The sequence below is a fragment of the Falco naumanni genome, chromosome 6 (genome assembly GCF_017639655.2).
Source record: "Falco naumanni isolate bFalNau1 chromosome 6, bFalNau1.pat, whole genome shotgun sequence".
Lineage (NCBI taxonomy): Eukaryota > Metazoa > Chordata > Aves > Falconiformes > Falconidae > Falco > Falco naumanni.
In genome coordinates, this window is record NC_054059.1 from 90,587,855 (window position 1) to 90,608,668 (window position 20,814).

Consider the following 20,814-nt stretch of genomic DNA (forward strand, 5'->3'; position numbering starts at 1 on the left):
GCCTACAGCTTGAAACAGGCCGCGTCATCCGAGAACAGGAGTTGGTGTGTGCCTGGAAACGACACACTGTGTGCACCTGCCCGTGTTTGTGCCTCCTCGGGTCCCCATCCGAGCTCGCTGGCTGCACAGCAAGGGCGCAACAGGGGATCCAGGTGCTGTTTGCACCTCAGAGGAACTTCAGCCTCCCCCCGGTAGCCGGTGGTACCCAGGCTCCGCTGCAGTGCAGAGGTCCCAGCTGCTGTGCTGCGCTGCGGGTGTCTGGCGGGGCCAGGGGCCCTGGTCTGATGAAGGCATTGCTGCACTAAAACGACTCGGCACCTGTGCTCATTCCTGTCTTTACTCACAGAGAACAACACAGAACTGCCTTTGCTACGCAAATCTGCTGCAAACAGCAGATGAGAAGAAATCGAGTAGTTGCCAAGCTTCCCACTCCTCTGTTTTTCCAGAACGACACGGCAAGGTTGCCATTAGCCAGGGCACACGAGCCAGGCGTGAGGCAGCACCTCCGCAGAAGCCAGAAGCACCGTTTCGGCTGCATTTGATGTCCTGGAACAAGACTACACACCTTGATACACTAATACTTGTTTTAAATTGTACCACCTGCCTTCAGTGCCAAAGCCATGCCATTTGCCTTTAAAAAATGAAAATTAGTCTAATTTATATTGAAGTTTTGTTTTAAAAAAACCACCCAGTGTTACCCATCAAAAAAACTCCCGACTAGTGCAGATGTGTAGATAAAAATGGACCAGGGGGAGCAGCCCAAGCAGCTGCTCAGCTCTCAGTGCTGGTGGCATCAGCCCTGCAGGGCAATGCGAGCGGAGCAGGAAGACGACAGATAAAAGGGCTGTCACCAAGGACGAACCCTATTTGGTTTTAAAGTCTGCCAAGGGACACGTTTGGAAGCAAACCACTGCCGATTCATGAATGTGTATTTGCATGAGCTGAGCTTTAAAAAAAACACCGCTACAGTTACATACTTGGAACAATTTGGGGAGTTTTCTGTGCTACAGCTAAAGCTGTTTGCTGCTTGGTATTTACTTACTGGCAGAGGTGCCTTCCCATACCAGCTGTGCTGCAGTACTTGCTACTGTAAGCTTTAAAAAGGGGGCGTCTCACAATGTGAAGACAGCACACGAAGTATTTTGCAGCTGGTCACTTCCTAACTTGCCCCTGTGGTGCTGGAAGCGTCTGGTGAAACTGTGGTCCTGCTCAAGTCAAAATTCTGCCAGCTTCTTCGAACCCAGGCTCAATCTTCACGTACCTTCACCAAACAAGACGAAACAGTGGAGTGGTCCCTGGGCACAGACACACTCACGCAGCTCAGGGATCAGTATCTCGCAGTACCTTCATATTGCCGTGCAGTTAATTGGAGAGTATGCTCGCATTTTAATGAGCGGGTGGATTAAATGGGTTGACCTGGGACGATAGATCCTGTGCACTTACTGATAACATGACTGGGCTGAATTCTTTGTGCAGCACTGCTCCCGTGTGTGGCGTTACACAAGCAACCGAAGACACCGTCACAGCAGAAAGCCTGTAAAACTCGCGTTTGGGTAAGTTAAATTAAATTGAACCTCGGATATTTGGAATAATTGAAACTAATTATGGGATCGTTTCTTTTACTGCTTGTAGTGTCATAAGATTACCACACAGCACTTACTGACGGGAGGCGTTGCACTGCTGGTTACACCAGTGCCCATCCTGCCCCCAGCTTGCCGAGAAACTGGCCTTGTGCAAGAGGTGCCGCGCTGCCGCACCGCGCACAGGCTCTGCAGCGCTCCTCGCCACCGCCTGCTTGCCTGCGGGAGGCAAAGCCCGTGCGGTGGGGGGTTCACTCCGTGGGGCTGCCTAGTCCGAGCGCACGGCAGAACCAATCCACCGTGCCAGACGGTGGTCTGCAGTGCCGCGTGCTTTCCAAGTTAACGGTGTCCATTTGGTGTTGCAGCCTCTGCTGCTTTAACCACCAACTTCCAGAACTTACTAACTCGCAGGATGTTTCTGGAGCAAATGAATCGGTGCTCCTTCTTACCTCTTGTGCTCTTGCTCACTGGCAAATAGAAGGCTTCTTGTAACTTCTAAAAAATACCGGTGAAAAGTGGACACACTGCGCACCGCCTAGCCATCCGGTACAGCTTACTCTGGAATAACTGGTAAGGCAAATAAGCAAGGAGAAAGTTTGGTCCAAGATCAACGGGTTTTATTATTTCAAACTCAGACAAATATATTTCTGAAGAACACTACCACAATTATTTTCACAAGCATATTAAAAATACCTGCCTTGCATGAAAGGTTATAATACTAAAATTCATGCTATTCAGATCTCAATAGCATAACGGCAAATGAAAGACATTTTCAGCTGTATAAATCACTACACTATAGTGGACAGTAAATAGTATTTCCTGGTTTTAGGGGCAAACAACAATCCAGTGGCAGTGAATTTACCACACAATACAGGTACTGCGAGTACGGCTACACCTAGCTTTGAAACGCCACGCAGAGCATCGTCAGCCTCTCCTGTGGTCATTAAACTTCTCCGCTATTTTCTGCAGCTCCAAATCCATTGCAGCCAGGTTTTCCAGTTCTTTTTCCTGTGAAAACATAGGAGTGTTTTACACGGCAAATAGCGTTGGCAAACGTTTTGTTCTATGAAAATGAGAGCCAAGGACCATTTCTGAGGCAGCCACTCCAGCTGCTCACTGGCCCCGGGGGCGAGGGGTATGGGCAGCGCAGCACGTGCTCCGAGATTTGTGCAGTTTCCTGCCTTTAGCCAAACTGGGGCTGGGGAAAGTATCGAAACACTCGTTCCAAGCTGGCCCCAGTTACGGCTCCCTCTTGGCTGTAAAGCACCATTATCTAGCAGCAACCTCCTGCTAGGACAGCTGCCCCCTGCCTCGGTGACGGTCCCTCGGGAGGCTGCAGCCTTACGGGCACGGCACGGGGGCTCAGGCTTGCACACAGCGAGCAACCAGAGGAACGCCTCCCCCTTAAGAGGTGCTGGGGGGGAAATAAAGAATGATGTGACCAGTTCTTGTTTATGATGGTGATTTCTAACACCATTTAACCTTTGTAAATGGATATTAAACCGCCACTGCTCCCACCCAGCCCAGCTGTGTGCGATGGCTACAGTGACGTATGTAAGGAGCGTCCAGGTGACAGGTTCTCCAGGACACCAAAGCAGCCCAGGAAGCCCAAGAAAGGGGCTCACACACACGGGAACTATGGGACGAACTGGGCTTACGGGGGCAAGCCATGTTCTGCCCTGCAGCTGCACCAGGAAGTCGGTGGACAGCTGAATTTCACTCTAAATGTCCAACCTATTTTCTAGCTGTATGTTTTAAACAACCTGACAGATGAAGTGGTGCTTGCTAATTACCTCTCTGCTCCTGCTGCAATGGGCATCTCTGTTTTATTAGTCTGTAAGACCCTAGAAGGGAAGAGGTGAGGCCCAAAGAGGAAGAAAATCTTTTTCTTCCTGTCCTGCAGACAGAAGCTAACAAGGAGGCACACTGTCTTTATTTTGCAAACTGTGCCCTGGGGTAGTTTCACTGTATTCATTCAAAGAAAGCAGATTTTGAAGTCACTGCAGATCTGGCTCTCAATGCGACTTAATCTTGTGGTTTTCCACGCACAGTTCGCTAGCTGCCTTGGGAAGGGTGCACGTGAAGTCAGCTTCCCCTGGCTTGTCAGGGAAACCCCCGTACACATACCTCCTCCTCTACATACCTCCTCCTCTGTCAGAGGCCTCTGGCTCAGACTTCTTCTGTCATTCCTGATTATGTGACGTTTTTTCATGTCTTCTCCCGAATTGTACAGCTCTGGGAATTCAGCCGATTTCTTCCTGTAATTCAGAAGTTGTGCGAGTTGATCCATCTTGTTGTATTGCCTTTTGATATCGTATTTGTTCATTTTGCCAAGGTTCCTCTTCTCGGTGCGTCCGTGCTTCAGAGCGCTTAGGATTTGCTTTTTCTCCCACCAGTTGTAGTCATTATATTCAGGGAAAAGACTCTCCTCGTTCAGGGTGGGCCTGCCCTCCTCTTTGCCCTCCAGAAGCTGCTCCCCTGCACTGTCCTGCTTCTCAAAGGGTTGGCTTTTCCACCACAGGTAGAAAGGGCTGTGGGATGCTGTACTTCTCTTCTCATTCTCCCCAGGGAGATGGCTTCTGTACTCCTCCCTCTCTGCATATCTTCTTTCCTCCATATTCTCCTCATTTTCCATCTGATCACTGCTGTGATGCTTCTTTCCTACTTCCTCCACCTCCTCCTCCTCCTCACTGTTGCCAGGGTAGCGCTGCTGCTCTACACTGTCCTCAGTGCTGTACTGTCTTCTGGCCTGCCCACTGCGTTCTTGAGCGTACGTGTTCTGTGACCCTGCACCTTCACTGTCCCACAAGCGGTATCTCCCTCCAGCACGATGCTGCTTCTCCTTGCTGCCACCACCGAGATACCCGTCCAGCTCTTCCTCGCTTTCCCCTCGAAGATACGTCCTTCCCTCAGACCGGTGCCTCCTCACCTCACGCGATCCATCATGGCGTCTCCTCTCCTCGTGCCATTTCTCATTACTTTCTTCACTGTGGCGATGCCTCTTGTTTTCTTCCTCACTGCTCTCGTCACTCTGCTGCCACCTTTCTCTGTACTCCTCGCTTCCCTGCTCTGCACGCCTCTTCGCCTGCACCTCTTCAGCCCCATGCCTCCCGTGATAACCGCTCTTCTCCTCACGCTGCTGCTCAGACTCTTCACGATGTTTCTGATGGCGGTTCCTTCTGTCCCAGAGATGGGCCGCCTCTGTGTCCGATTCCTCAGCTGCTACTTCTTTTTCACCACCATGGCCCCTCTTCTCTTCAGAGGTGTCACCCATTCGATGCTTCCCATGATAACGTTTGGGTTTGTAGGGTTGCTTTTCCTCCACTGTTTCTTCGCTGTCATCAGATTCTTCGTGCTCTTGCTGATGGGAGAAATCACGCTCCATAGACTCATGGTGGTGTTTTTCACTTCTTTCTTCCTCTGCTTCTCCCTCTTCACCTTCACGAATTCTTTTGTAAGGGCTCTGCATTCCCTCCTCCGAGTGCCAGCGGCCCACGGGACGTGGATTGTTCCCATCAGGGGACTCCTCTGTGCTTGTGCCTCCAGAGCGGGACTTCTTGCTGAGAACAGCACGCTCTACCTCTTCGTCATGACGCTTGCTCTCCTTGCTTTCCTCTTCGCTGTGGTAGCTCTTCTCCTCCTCTCTTCTGATTTCCTGATAGTGTTTCTTTTCTTCCGTATGAAGTCTCTCTTCTTGAATAGGCGTGTGGTGTCCATCCTCCTCTTCCTTGCTTCTACCTTCCTCGTGAGCAAGTCTCTCCTCGTCGCTTCCTTTCATGTACTTTTTAGATTCCTCTTCTGCCTGACTCTGTTCTTTCTCCATACTCCCAGGACGATGATTTTCAATCTCTCCTGGGTCTTTCAAATGCCTCACTTCAAGCTGTTTGTTTTCGCTCCTCTCTCTGTCATTTCTACCACCTACAATAACAAGAGCAGCATAATGAAGTAATCCAACTCTGCACTGACACGTTATTTCAGTTTAAATAGATAACTGGCTTCCCAAAGTAGCAAGAAGATTTGGACAGAATTATTGTTTTTTAATTCTGATTTTAAAATGAGTGATTTCCTAATACTTTGTGCGTTTGCCTGGAAAAGCATTAAGTAATTTTCATTAAATCAGGCATTTTAAAAGTTCCACTGAAATTTTGACAGTAATTTTTCCTCTTCGTTTTTTTTCTTTGTTTGTGATCACATTTTTAGTATTGACTTAAATTAACTCTCATTCCCATGAAAAATCAATGGGATCTGGAGTTGTGTTCAGTTCTTTGAATGCCAAGTCTTATCCATCACATATGCTTATCCACAAAAAAGACAACCATCTATTTCAAGCTACTCAAAGGTATGTGGAGCTTTTAACAAATTTTAAAATTCTAAATTGACTGGAAAAAAAAAGAAAAGAAAGAAACCTGTTACTTTGTAATCAGTGTGTTTAATCAAATCACGTTCCTTCCACTATTCCTAGAATGCTAAATGCAAGTCTGACTGACCACAATGGTAAAACACATGAAGGAGTTTCTGCTGCATTTGTACCTGAGTAACATCAGAAATAGATCACAAATCCTGAAAGTAGCTGCACAGATTTAAAAATAGCTCAGCGTTTCTGAAAAGCTGCTCATCATCTGATAATTCTTGGAGGAGATGTGTCTAATGGCAAAAATACGGTCCTTACCCTCTCTTTCCAGTAGGTGTGGTTTTGTTTTCCAATATATGGCAAATACACATTTTTTTTCCCCTGAAATTAACAACCACAAACAAAGCTTGGTGCCCGATGGCGTTCAGCATCCCCTAGAAATTTGGGGCTGCGTTAGATACAAATACACATATTCCCACCCTCCTCTGATGATCGCAGCGTGGCTAATACACAGCAGGAGACAGATGGGTTTCGTTATTGCTTCTCACTGGCAGCAAGTTCAAGAGCCTTTTTATTGTTCCCTGGCAGAAGAGAAAGATGTGCATTCCGCGGTTTGGCACAGCATCAAACTTAACCACACTTCACTGCTGACTGCTACCGAGCATGCCGACCGCCTTACAGCTCGACATCAAGGCAGCCACGCTGCAGGAATGAGCTCACCTGAAATGAGCGCTCCCGCAGGGAGCTTTTGGCACACCTCTCCAGACCTCCGGAATCAGTACCACAAACCTAAATCCTTTCTGGGCTGAGCAAAAGACTCCCAAGCTGAGCGTGGACTCAGCTGCCACCAGGTTCGGGAGCCTTGTTGATTTAAGTGGTGGTTATTTGAAGCCAGTTCCTACCCTCTGGGATGCATTTGGCACGTGGTCCGAGCCCGGTCGCGTTTGCTGACCTCTCAGGCTACCTGCAGAGCTTGCCCAGCCTCCCGGGGCTCTGCAGGTGGCTGCAGCAGAGAGACGCAGGTGTAGCCTGCATCCCTGCCAGTTACCGGGTCAGGCTGTTTGCTTTTTGAGCAAGACAAACGAAACAGAAGGACATGGGAATTCTGACACTGAAGTTTGGAGGCACCGGTTTCACACAGGCTGAAATAACAGTTCACTAGCTCCAACACAAGACCATCCATCTACCAAATTCTTTTCACAATTTTGGGTAACGTTGTACTTACTCTTCTTCAGGATTTCTTTACATTCAGGATTAATTGGTGGTGCATTTGTCTTGGATAGAGCGTTGGACAGAACTTCCACTATGCACCGCGTTACCTAAAAGAAACGAGAAAAAATTCTCATGGCAAAACTGAAAATCCTACTTTTGACCCAGTTAGTGAGGAAAACTAGTTTCGGATTAGAGTTCAGGCGAGTATTTATGAGTTTAGTGTAATCCCCAGCTCCAATTTCCCGTACATTTGGGCAACAAGTGCATTGCTCCTCACTCCCATACCAGTAAAAGGACAGTCATTAGCTCTTTTTATCTCCCCTTTTGTTTGCATAGGTAACGGGCTCCTTTTGTACATTTTAAAATATTAAGTACCCTGTTCAGGAAAAAGGAGAGTCAAACAACATGAGATATCGCCACCCTACAAAAAATAATGAACACAGCACACGTTCAAAAGAGGAGGATCATCCTGTAGGATCTGTCCAAATGAGGATGCTGCAAAAAGTGTTTGGAAGTATTGCCTGGATTAACAATAAACCAAAAAGCCTTTATATCCCCTGTAAGTGACATGCTCCCTGTTTTTTTGTGCCCATGTGCTGCAAACCCTGCCTCTTTTAGCGCTTGATATTCAACTGGATAGCCTTCTGGAAGTGGAGGAAATGGACAGATTTAGGAAAAATCACACAACCACCTCTAATCCTAAGCGCTACCGAAGTGGCTCTTCTGTACAAGTGATTTTCAAGTGCTGGAAGTTGTTGGTTGATCTAAGCACTTGCTTATATCAGGGGTCCTCAAACTATGGCCCGCAGGCAGGGTACAGCCCCCCAAGGTCCTCAATCCAGCCCCCCGTATTTACAGACCCCCCCTGCCCCCCTGCCGGGGGTTGAGGGGGGAAACCAAGCAGCCGCAGATGAGTCCCTGCCACTGCATCCGCGCCGGCCCCCTGGTTAAAAAGTTTGAGGACCCGTGGCTTAGATCGTCAGGGGTATGAGAGTCTCAAGCTGACAATCTGGGTGGCTGGATGAGAGAAGACAATAAAACTTTTATATAGCTGAATGTCTTTTAACTGTGTTCAGTTATTACCAGGTGTTTACTAATCTAAATGATCATATTATCAGCCAGTGGTGGGGGTCTGGTGTCTGGTTACAGGCGCTGAGAGCAGCTAATGGCATTTATTTAATCAAACAGGTTAAGACACTTTCCAAAGCAGATGGGAGGATGGCATTAGAAAGAACATTACATAGCTGGTAACTCCAGACATTTCATCTTTCTTCAAAGTTGCCATCTCACTTGTTAACATCCAGTAACACGTACTATCAAATAATATTTCAGATCATTTTTCAGGCAGCTGTACAACATACGAGTTTCAGAAGTACCACACTGACACAAGAAGCCAGCTTCTGTTTTCATCAAATGCACCGAAGTGCACGCAGGTATCTCTGACAGCTAAAGGGACTCTGAGTTCCACATCACCAGTGATCTCTTAAGAGTCTACCTTACGGGAAAAAAAAAAAGGATTGCCCTGAGAGTTTAAAAACAAAACATGCAAAGCATGTGACAGATACTTTCTGACATTTGCTTTGACATACAGCTACTCACCACTTCTTCAGTATGGTCTTTTTCCACTGGAACTGCGCTGACACCTAGAAGAAAAACAGATTACTACAGACTCATCCTAGCAACAAGCATCACTGACAGGAGGCCACAGTCAAATTGGTTTGATGAGATGGCTTGGGGTTTGGGTTGGCAGGTCAGTAAACCAGACACATTTTGCATTACAACTTCTCTAATTCAGGATGGAAAAGCAACGTGAAGTTACAGCCTAGCACGAGAAGAGGCATGTTGACATTTCTAGCACAACAAGAATACACACCAAAACCCAGAAAGCAACACTTAAATTCCAAGACCTGCAAGTCAGGTCTTCATTTAGTTGCACCTGTTTGGTGGTAAAAAACCCACTGGAAACAAGCTAGGCTTGCATGTACCCCAAGAACCTTTTGGCTTCTGCAAGGGGCTCCAGGGGCTCCACCACCACCTCCCCAGCAGGAGACCATTCTTCAAGGCTTTAAAGCAACTACTGTCCCAATTCTGCTGGAGAAACTGCTTTACTTGGATAGGAGGCGGCTCCTGGAGGGAAGGACAGAGCCAGAAGGGACAGGAAAACTTCCATTCACCGAGTGGTCCATTATCACCCCAAGAAATAAGCAAAAAAAAATCAAATCCCGGTGGAAAACACTGCTCCGGAATGAAGCAGCACAACCCGTCTCTCTCCATGCTGAGGACGCACAGGGTAATTAACCCCTCCTTGCACCAGTCGTACTGTACCTGGCCAAAGGCATTTGCTTTTGGAAAGAAACTGTTGCACATGAGCCCCCCGTGCTGCTTTGTTTTGCCATCGCTGCTGCAGTATGTCTCCAGCTGGTTAATAAGCTTGGCTGCTGTGCATTATTCATAAACTGTGTCAATTCTCATCCACCTTGAGAACTGCAGAAGTGAAGCGAAGCAAGTCTGCCAGCCACACACGAGCGCGAGAAGCAAGGCTTACCGTGTCGTGGCTTCACAGACTGACCGCACGGTATATAATCACCGCACGCAAACATACAGCTTGAGGTGCAGCTCTGAAGCTCTTGCGCAAGTCAGGACAGTCTTAAATCCCCTTAGACCTATCACCCCCTCTGCAGTACGGCTTGCCTGGGACAGGGAGGGATCTGTAACAGACGAACACAAAGCAGATTACAGAGAAGGGCGTCAGTTTACCTGACAGCGTCAGGAAAACTTAATGGTGCCCCAAGGAAGGTTCCTGCAAAGCAGCCAGGAGCGGGTGGCCTCACGCTACTGAAAGCGGTAAAACCCTTCTCTGTGTCTTCAGGGGAAGCAGCCACCCCCTCGAGCACTGACTGTGTGTAATAGCTGAACGTGATGCAGTAACTATTCTGGTATTTCTGCTATCCTCTAGCTTTGCTCCCCCAAACACGTATGTAGGGATGTGCTTCTCCAGCCCCCGTCTCCTCTGTGCGTATACAACTGCGATCAGCGAAGGGAACCCACACGAGGGTAGCACAGAAGGGATTCCCCTAAAATAGCGCTACACCCCTACCCCACCGCTTCCCCAGAACGCCAGGTGGTGCGTGTGGGAGATGGTGCTACATAGAGCCAACCGCTCCCCCATCTCGCGCTCAGCGCTGACTGAGCCAGGCTTTAGGACGCTTTATTTACTAACCTAGTATGCAAATAATCACCACGCTGCACAGTGCTGACGCCGCTGCAGTCTAACCTGACTGCATCCTCCATCTGAGCATGGAGGATGAGGATGTGCGTACACGTGGGGGCAGGAGACTGGCAGCGAAGTCCCTTCTATTAAAAAAGTTCTCCCAACCCCACAGGGGCTGGAGCTGCTGCTCTTGCGGCAGGAGCTGCTCACAGTCCGCGCTCAGAGGTAAGCGGAGGGGATGACCCGCTTCATTGCCTCTTCCTGATGAGGCTCCTCTCCTCCAGCCCGTGAGAAATCACGACACGCACAAGGGCAAACATCTGCTTTTGTCCTTTCAGTGATGCTGCCACAACACATCTCCTGTGAGTTACACCCAGCTGATGTGATAAAGCACAGAACAAACTTCTGAACATTCTTTTGCTATTAGAGATGCCAACTTCAGGCTGCCTCGAGCGGTATGTCAGTGGTGCAGAAATATAAAGTCAGGTTGTGCTCCCTGCCTTTGCCCTGTCATGAAACAGCTCCCACCTCTCTAAGAAGATTTACAGATAGATTAATGACCAAGCAAGCACTTGGTTAACGAGGAAAGCTGACGTGCACAAAAGAGTAAGCATTAGCCTATCATAACAATGTCAGAAGCAGCAAATGGTATTGGACGTATGTCGCATTAACCTGCTCGGAGGCACAAAACGAGTACCCAGTCTATCCCACAGCCTGAAATAATACGTTGAGGCAGCTGCTCTGCCAGAGCCGAGACAGGGAGGCCGTGGGGAGCCAGCGTGCCCCACTTCACACGGGTGCTGGCAGCGCTAGCCTGTGCCAGCTGGCAAGAGCTCCCTCGGGGCCACCGGCCAGCTGGAGGTGGCAGGCCAGCACCTCTGCCTTCCCCTCCACGTGTGCTCAGGAGGGCTAAAGCCATCACCCGGCACCGGGCAGCAGGGCACCCACCCACTGGGCATGTGGGGACGCGGCAGACGGTACAACTGCAGGGTTTCACAGCAGAGATGAAGTCAGAGCACACACCAAGGTGGAAATCCTTCCCCCACCCGTGCAGAAAATCCAGCCCTCAGCCCCATGAAGTAAAGCAAAGCCCTGGGTCTGCTTCCCCCTCCCGAGCCAAATCTGCCCAGGCAGTTAGGATCAGACTGATTCTGCAGAAATTCTGAGAACTGATGGAAGATCACGAAAAAGGATGAGAAACACAGGACAAACTCACACGGCTTTTGCTTGCATCTCCAAGATTGGGACAGATCTTTTGGTGCGTCCCTGACAAAATCCCCACACGGCTTTGTTTCATTAATGCCGATGACTCAGTGCAGTGCCACTGCTCATCAAAATGTCAGCAAAAACCCTTCCCAGGAAAGATCACAGAAACTCTGGCATATTGATTTGCAGAAGGAGCACTAGAAAGTTCTTGAAGTTAATGTTGCACTGATTCCCTGCCCCAAACAAACTCCTCAGTTCATTGATTCTGGCTGACACGCGGCAGGAAGATAGCCAAAAGGGACGTATAGAGATACCTGACCCGTCTGACGGCACGAACAGGTACAAGTGTTTGGTAAGAAATCCCCATGGGGTCTCTGGGATAAGCCTGGTGAGCGCCTCCGGGCTGGGGTCTTTCCCCCCATCTCCCGCTCTCCCCTCAGGCACCTGACGGTTCCCAACGGCACCGCGGAGTTTCCGTACGAGTCCCGGGAGCGGTTCCATGCGGAGAGCTCCGCTACCGCACCCAGCGCCCAACCGCTCACCCAGAACGGCACCGGGTCCTCCAGGAAACGCTGCAGCAGCAGGAAAAGCTACGGAGCCAAGCCATCACCTCATCCTGGTGTGCTTCACCTCCATCTCACAGCGTGGTTTTCATATTTAATGCCGCACGCCACCCCCCCATCCCCCCCGTTAGTTAAGGGTGCGGAGCTGCCACTTGCCGGTCCCCGGGGCAGCTCCGCGCCCGCCCGGCCGCGCCGCGGGCAGGGACCGCCGGGGGACACGGGGGCAGCGGCCGCCCAGCCCGGTGGCAGCGGGGACCGCTCCGAGCGGCGCCCCCGGCCCGGCTGCCCCCCCCGCCCGCAGGGGCGACCCCGCGGTGACGCAGGGCGGGCTGGGCATGACGTCATACCCCCGCCGGTGGCGTCACCCTCCGGCAGCGGGGGTCCGGCGGGCAAACCCCCCCCGAACCCCCGCCCCGCGGGGCTGCTCACCCGCCTCCCCCTCGCGGGAGGCCGGGCCGGGCGCCGAGGGGGCTCCGCGCCGCCCCCCCCGGGCCCGCGCCCCCGCTCACCTGCCAGGGCGGCGGCCCCCAGGAGGCCGAGCAGCGCCAGCGGCCCCATGCCCGCTCCGCTCCGCTCCGCCCGGCGCAGCTCGGCTCGGCGCGGCGGCTCGGCTCGCCGCTACTTAAAGGGGGCGCGGGGGCGGAGGAGACGGGCGGGGGGCCCCGCCGGGAGCTGCGTCACCGCGAGCCCCCGGGGGCGGCGCCGCCCCCCGCCCGCTCCCCCCCCGCCAGGCCGGGCCAGGCGCCCCCGGCTCCCCGCCCTCGGCAGCCACCGCGTCGCCCCCCGCCGCCTGCCGGGGAGGTGGGGCCGCCCCCCGCGCAGCCCCCGGCCGCAGCCCCCCGGTGCCGCCGCCTCTCCGGCGGGCTGTGCCCCCGCGCTCACAGCAGCGCCCCCCCCAGCGCCCCCGCGCCGGTGGTACCCGGCGGGCGAGGGGCGAGGGGCACGGGGCGCCCCCCCCGCCCGGGGAAATCGCCGCTCCCGGCATCTCCCCCGCAGGCAGAGCTGGGGCGGGCGGGGGGGGCAGCGGGGGGCAGCGCTCACCGACGGGACAAGTCCCGCAGCCTTTCGGTGCGCAGCCCCCCGGCCCGGCCGGGCCGCGATGGCTGCAAAGCGCAGCCCCCGGCTCCCGTGCAGCCCCCCGCGCCCCCCCCAGCCCCCCGCAGGGCCAAGCAGCTGTAACACCCGGGCTCGTCTTGCGCTTCCCTTCGGCAGCACCCAGAGGCCCGTCTCCAGCTGTCTGTGCGCTCCCGCTCGCTCTCGGCGCTGAGCAGGTGCCCGTCTAACCGCCCTGCCCGCGGAGGCCGGTGGAGCTGCACATCGCTCTGGGCCGTTACGCTGTGCGTTAACAACGCCGAGCAGCTGCTAGAACCGTACAGCCCTCCAACACACCACACGGGACACAAGGACACCACACGCCAGGAAAACTCACCGGCAGCCGCAGCTGTGCACCAAGCAAGCCGGGAAGGTCAGCTCCGCTGGCAGCTCCTTCCAGGAGACAGGAACTCCGGGAGGCAAGGCCAGACACCCCTGCTCACCCCGGGCTCGGATTAGGGTTTCTGCAAAATAACAGAACCCAGTTAACTGGGCACCAAGAAAAGCAAATAAACGCTGCAACACCCCCGCTGCTCCCTCAGCCTCCTGCTCCTGCGCGCCGTTCCCCTGCTGCCTGTGCAAGCCCCATCTCCTCGGGCAGATCCTTCTGTGGCAATCGCCAGCCTTGACCGGGCAAGCCCAGACCCCGACTCAAAAAACTATGAAGTATCTCGCTGCCTCCAAGGCTCCCATGTCCTCCCCTGTCTGTGTGAGGATTCAGCCCGGCCTCAACCTCCTCAGCTGCTCGTGAGAAAGAATCCTCAGTGCAATATTTGCCTTCTCTGCTTCTCCAGGTGCATAAATAGCGCACTGTGCGTGCTACACCCTGTGTAACTGTTACACACTCTGTAACTGCTCTACTCCAGCATTTGCTTGGCTATACTTACCTTGGACAGGAAGTCAAAAGGAGAAAGTTACACAAAGGTGAAGAAAAACTGCCAGCTATTTTAGCATCTATGAGGTACTTGCACCGAGTACCTGCACCGCACAAGTCCTGTTGTTAGTTGGTACAACCACTGCTGCAGAAGCCGCCTCACTGCAGGACAGCTGAGATGAAGCAGTCCCGCATCCCTGCCTCACGTGGCTTCTAATCCATCCCTTGCACCGCAGCAGCAATCACTGCGGCTTCACAGCTGTTTTCCCTGTGCTACCTGGTTTATTTGTATTTGACTTGTAGGATTTCTCTGAAACATTCCCTCACCTCAGCATTGTCTAGGCTGATCCTAAAGAATCAAGAAGTCCTGAATTTGCCGTTGATAAGAAGAGATGTTAAAGCACTGCTGGGGCATGTTTTGCCATCCGTTAGGTCAGGCTCTACACGGGAGTACATGTTAGTGCCTTCAGACTCGGTCAGAACTGAGGTTACAGAGATCTGCAAGTTTTGCAGGAGGTCACCCAAGAGGTCCGTGACAGGAGCAAGGACAGAACTGGACGGAGGATATCTAATTCCACCTTCAGCACCCAAGGGTATGATTCCAAAACATGATCCCACAGACGATTCTGCTAGTGCTGGAAAACCAGGCAGAGAGAATCCAAGCACCTTGCCCACAGCTAATGAAGTCAGCCTGTATTTTCAAAACAACATTGCCTTAGACAGACTTTTACAGCCAGCTATCAGCTGGCACCAGCCTCCCCGCAGATTAGGAAAGAGATGTGGCTGCATTAAGTCAGGGTTAGAGCAGGCAGTGGCATATTTCCCTCCGTCGGTTGTGAGTGGGACACCCCAACCTCCCATCTCAGATGTGTCAGAACTTTGACTGCAGTGATCACACGCCTCATAATGTTGTGACAATCTATCACTCTATGAATAAACAGTATTTATCCTGCTGGATTCTCTCAAATACAAATGCTTTAAAAAAATACACGTTTCGCTCATGCTAGAAGCTAGAACTTTAAATGATGACAAGTGAGTTTCTGTGTCTGAGCTCCTTCTAAATTGAGAGGAGACTGCTGAGGGAACATGAGGATTGCTCTCCTCTAATTAGACATGCTAGTGGGATTATCTTCATTCTTGGATGTCAATTAGTTTTCATGGAATGAAAATCCTGCAGCCCATTTCATGAACAAACTCATCTCCTTCATTCAGAAGGTGCTAAGGGAATGGATTTGGCAAAAAACACCAATCAAATCTGAAAAGCCTCAAGGGACACCATCATTGCAGCTTCAGTAATGGCAGCAAAAATCCTTTCAGAGGTCTTACACATATGCAATGCTGGTTGCAACATAATGAATAACGGAATTGCACAGATGTTTAGGCTCTGCTGCCATTATACACTACCATATGTATGTATAGATACACACACATTGCTCACTAATACCATTAGAGTGGATCAGAGGTGGTGCAACGTGTAGTTGAACCATGCCCCAGGAATTCAGTTATCATCTTAGAAGCTCTATAGTGAGGCAGGATCATGTGCATGGCTCGCTTCTTTGTTCGTATGGTGATGGACTTCAGAGGAGTTTAAAAATGCATCAGACATATCCCCCGGAGAGGGAACAGGCCAGTGCCCAGCTGGATCTCATCTGCGCTGTCCAGACCAGGGGCCTGGCAAAGCAGAAGGGACAACCCTTCAGACCCCATATGCCCGTATACACCCCAAAATCTTTGCACGCCTCCAGCCAAAGCCTCTGTGGGAGGTGGCAGCCAGGACCACACTCAGGCCTCCTCCTTCTTATTGGGCAAAGACTGTTTGTCCTGTACCGGGCACCTGCAGTGATGCTGACGTACGGAGCTTGCTTGTTGAGCTACGGCAGCGACTGACGAAGAGCAGGGACAGAGGTATCAGGAACAGTGTCAGCTTACGCTGAACCCATGGGAGATGAAATGATACCGCTAAGCCAAAACGCTTCTAAGCACCCCTTGCAGCAGCCTGTGCTTGGGCAGAGGGGGCTGATACAGGCTGTTACGTGTAATGGGTGGTCAGCCTGCACATTTTGGTTTAGCTTCTCTGTCATCTGAAACCCAACAGTGACAAAAAATGCACCCTCATAGGAGAACTGAGTCCAAGGGATGCAAATCACCTGAATGCACCGAGATATAAAACCACCTAATTCTGTATTTATACAATAACCAGCTTCCAGTTTAAAGCTAAAAATGCACATCTTTTGCCTCCGCTGAAATATTTTCCCCCTGAAAGTTAAACACGCCTGTCACTGCCTGTGGCCTTAGTGCATGGCATCAATGACCTGCCTGGCAAACTGAGCTCCAGCCGAGAGACAGAGGAGCTGTGAAGAGACCCTGTGTGGTACAGACGTGTAATTTCTGTAGTGTGGGCAACTATCTTTTTTTCCTTTTTCTATTTATATAGTTCCTCACACACTAGGGTTTTGTTCATGCCATGTGCTCTTAGGCAGTACGGAAACAACTGCTAGAAAACAACTGCTAATCTTTAGTCTCAAAGACTTTCTTCAAATAAAATCTAAAGAATCTACAGGATAGGATATTTCTGCTCCAGAAACAAGAGAACCTTAAAAGTTTGGTTCGACTCTGTTTAAATTGTCTTTCTCAGTCTTTAGAAACAGCAGATTTTGCTCACTTGTAACCCTCTTTTGTGCAGGACCCTTCTAGCTCCAGCTCTTCAGTTATTGTACCTATATCACAGAAATAAGGCAAATTTTATATGGCCAAACTTAAAAGAGGTTTAAAATGTGCCTAGAAGACATGTCATAACTGTTAAGGGATATTAAAATTATGTGTACAGACTCTGCTGTGGTATTCTGGAAAAAGCCTTACGCCAGCTGATACAAATCTTCAGGGCCTCTGGATACATTCAGGCATCAGAAGCTGTAAAGGTATCACCAGAACGAAAAAAAAAGCCCAAACCCAAGCCAAGCTCAAAACAAAGGTATGAGAAAGAAGACCGAGTCTGAACACAACCACTTCCCTGACATCCCAGGTTTTCCACATGAATGTCTTCACATATGCCACTCACATACACACCTATCTCCCTCCCGACTCAAGAAAACTAGATTGTGCTGCAATATGAAAATAAATAGATAAATAAAAAGCAGACTTTGGGCCCTACAGAACAAAGGACAATTTTTCCATACTGCGCTGTCAGCATGATTAGCACTGAAACCCAGTGCCATTTCCTACGTCCTTCCCTGACAGCAACTCACCGACATTGCTTGCTCCAGGCAGCAGATGCAACTTAGCTCTTGCAATTACACCGGTATGGCATCCATGGAAAAGTGACATTGATGTAAAACAACATGCGCGTTGCCTGCTCTCCTACAAGAGAAAGAATTTGCCTAATACTGTTGTACCACCGGGAATTTTAGTCACAAATCTCTTCATTTTACCTGTGCTGCCACTTCTTGCCTTGGCATAGATTCCTGATTTGCTGTCAGAGCTGAAGTCCCAGTCAAAACCTGCCACTGCGGATGAACCGATCATCAAGCTAAAACACAGCTTTGGATCCAGGGGAGCTCAGAAAGCCCCTACATGATTACTCATGGCTTTATGAATTTGGCTGTGACTGAATCCTCTCCTAGGCTCAGCTGTAACAGAATTGCCTTGCTGACAACAGGAGCAACCTCCGCAGCCCCAGACACCTCCTCTGCAAGGGGGTAAGTAACAGCCACCCCAACACCCTCCTCACCACAGAGGAGTCCTGGACAATGCAGCCCCGAAAGCTGCCAGCACAGCTCTCTGGCCTGGCTTTTGGATGCTCGGTGTCACTGCAGACTGGAGCTCCCAGGCAGCAGATGCCCAGAGAGCTATGGGGCATCTCACCTTCCAGCACCTGGGCTCCCCCAAAATAGCCAAACCAACAACAACAAAAACCCCCAACCACCACCACCACCACCCCCCCACACACACACCCCTGCCCCCAAAACAACGCCTGCCTACCCCCCCTAACATTAGGTATTTTTTAAGTAAGCAATTAACCACACACTGGTAGCCTCACTGGTGAAGGCGCTTGGGGCTTGTGCAGTAGACTGTAAAACAGGATGGAAATTTCTTTCAGCAAGCAAAATGCTGACTTAAGCCCTCGTATTTTGAGTGCTGCTTGTCATTAAGCAAAAATGACTTTTACAGTTGCCTTTACACTGCAAATAATTTCATTTGGGCAATGAAATGGCCCCATTCAGTGTTTCTGCCTGCATTTTGTCAACCACGTATGTTCCATTTAATATTTACAGACTGGGGCACTAGTCTGGCTTAGTAATTAATTTCTTTAAATATTTATAGCTCTTTGACTCTCAGCAAGGGTACTGTTTGGTAAGAACAATATTGTTCTATGGTTGATAGTATCATGGAAATTTCAGGGGCAAATTTCAATTCTGTAAGATAAAAATATATAGATTTCTGCAACAGACTAACGATTTCAAAAGAAACTTTTTATTGCTGAAGGACTTACGTACTGAAAAAAAAATCCCATTATGCCCTTGCACATAACGCCAGGCTGAAAGCACAGTGCTGAAAGATCTATTTCATGACACCAGTACTCACACAGCAGAAGGAATCACCAAAGAAATTTTCAATCACCTCTTTTCAATCACCACTGACCCTAAAGACAGAAACCCAGCTGCAAAAAGACCCTATGAAAGACAGAGCAAAACCTGCAAAATGCAAGAGGAGTTTTTGCTAAGATCTCTTCCCACTAGAAAATCCTTTTTTTCTTTTGCGTACCCTGATTGTAAGATTGTAGGCGCTCTTTGTGAAATGCTGTGTGCTTATAAAAAAGGCTTAAGAGGCTTAGGTTTAAAGGCAGCCTTGGGAACTGAAAATACCTGGCAGATACTTCTGTCAGTGTAAATTTGTCTAGTTCTATCGACTTCAGAGGCTACATCTAAATGACACCAGCTGAGAGCCGGGACCAGAGAGCACATCCCTGGCCTGTCATTTTCAGCTTTGCCATAGACATGTGAGTTTTCAGGCATTCCCTCCTGGGTAAGATAGTAACTACCTGGATTTGTGATGCAGGGACAATTTTCCAGAGGAAATTATAGTTATAATTCCTCTGCAAAATGTCATGCAGACAAGGCGGGGTCTTTGCCAGGGACATTGCCTTCCTCACACACAACCCTCCTGGTTCACTGGACACCACCATCCTTCCACTTCTGATTTTTTTCCAGTCTCATCTCCTTTATGACTCCAGGGATCTCAGATAACACACCCTGACAGCGAGGCAGAGGAAGCAGAGGAACTGCATTTCAGTGGTGACCTGTTGTTTTACACGCCCCCCACCCTGCCACAGCAGCACACCGGCCAGGACATCAATCCACCCTGGCTCTGGAATAGCAGTGGCTATAATACGTAAAGTCAGTGACAACGATCAGTGGGAAAAAGCCCAGCAGACAGTGGCTCTGCAAGTCAAGTGGCAGTAGCCACTTCTCCTTGCAGGAGGAATGCCTGGAGCTTGGCTCCCCAAAGTGAAGGCTTTCAAATGCAATGTAAACCTTCCCTCCAACCCTGCAATAACCAAGAAAGCATCCTCTCAAGGTTAATCGGAATCTTTTCAGAGTAGAAGGGCTATTCTGCAAGAGACAGGATTAATGACACATGAATTCCAGGATTTTAAATGTGTCTTCTTTCTCCCCAGGGATCCCAGCTTGCTCCTGCATCCCAGCCTGGCCATCCACCTGCTCCAGTGCCATGTCCCCACCTACCTCCCTCTTGTCCCAACCACTCTGGTTGGGCATGGCACAATCTGGAGCTGTGGAAGTACTGGCTGGCTGACAGGACAAGTGCTGAGTGACCGGCTGGCAGGATGGATGTGAGCTGACTGACTTGTCTTTCTGTCAGGGAGGCATTAATGTGTGTCACTTCTCTATCCACCTGCCAGTAACAATTTAGGTCCTCGTCAAACACAGATGGTCACAAACCTTCTGGCTTTGCCACTGCTGTACAAACAAGCCAGGCAGCGCTGGCATACCAAAGCTCCAAGCGAGATGCTATACCCGGGTCCCACGGCCCTGCGGCTCTGCCCCTTCTCCAAAGCTCCCTCCCAGGTCAGATACAGGAGCACGGTCTGGTAGAAACTCAGCTCCGCACTGCCTGGTGCTCATTCACCATCCCATCCATCTAGCTGGTCTTGATGAGAAGCTTATGACTTTGTGGCTGCCAAAGAACAGATACTGGGTTCCTGTTGCGCTCCCTGGAAAAGCCCCAATTTTCAAGGAGCAGCACCTACTGCAAGCAGCGGAGGCTCACTGCAGCTGGCACCTGGCAGCCTGTGGGCAGGACCAGGCAGAGCGCAATGGGCATCTTTGCTGACGTTCAAAATCCCATCTCTCACATATGCCTCTGCAGCTTTCCAGCCAAAAACTTTTGCAATGTTCTGCAGGCCCCCTGCCAGGGATGTAATGCCAGCACACAGCCTGCCAGGGAATATAGAAAAAATCTGTTTCAAGATTAAATGTCCTTGCAAGGTGGAAGCCAGCAGATGCCAAGACCTGTGACCCATTACCCAAGGGGTACTAACGCAGGAACCTGCCACTGCTTCCCTCTCCAGACCTTGCAAAGGTGGCCTCGACCAGCTGGGAGCCAGGCTCCCGTGGGAAGGGGGCCTCCCCGGGGTCCTTAGCACCTTCGATGCTGCACTACCTTGTCTTCAGACCTGTTCCTTGAAAATGCACGTGTGGGACGTTCTC

General features: G+C 50.7%; 1 protein-coding gene across 8 annotated transcripts in view; it reads right to left on the minus strand.

Annotated features, from left to right (window-relative positions):
- Positions 1-2,180: 2,180 nt before the first annotated feature.
- CHGB (chromogranin B) overlaps positions 2,181-20,814 on the minus strand; it is a 72,598-nt gene continuing 53,964 nt past the window's right edge. For 3 of the 8 annotated variants that reach the window (XM_040597370.1, XM_040597368.1, XM_040597367.1), the window contains exons 2-7: positions 13,553-13,679; positions 9,689-9,851; positions 8,743-8,786; positions 7,157-7,250; positions 3,724-5,498; positions 2,181-2,588 (exon numbers count right to left, since the gene is read on the minus strand). In XM_040597370.1, the coding sequence (XP_040453304.1) occupies positions 2,505-2,588; positions 3,724-5,498; positions 7,157-7,250; positions 8,743-8,786; positions 9,689-9,743 (2,052 nt within the window). In that variant the 5' untranslated portion in view covers positions 9,744-9,851; positions 13,553-13,679 and the 3' untranslated portion in view covers positions 2,181-2,504. Of the gene's footprint in view, positions 2,589-3,723; positions 5,499-7,156; positions 7,251-8,504; positions 8,635-8,742; positions 8,787-9,688; positions 9,852-12,632; positions 12,785-13,552; positions 13,680-14,416; positions 15,095-17,334; positions 17,603-20,814 lie in introns of those variants that run through there. The other 5 variants (XM_040597371.1, XM_040597369.1, XM_040597375.1 and 2 more) reach the window with 5 other exon arrangements.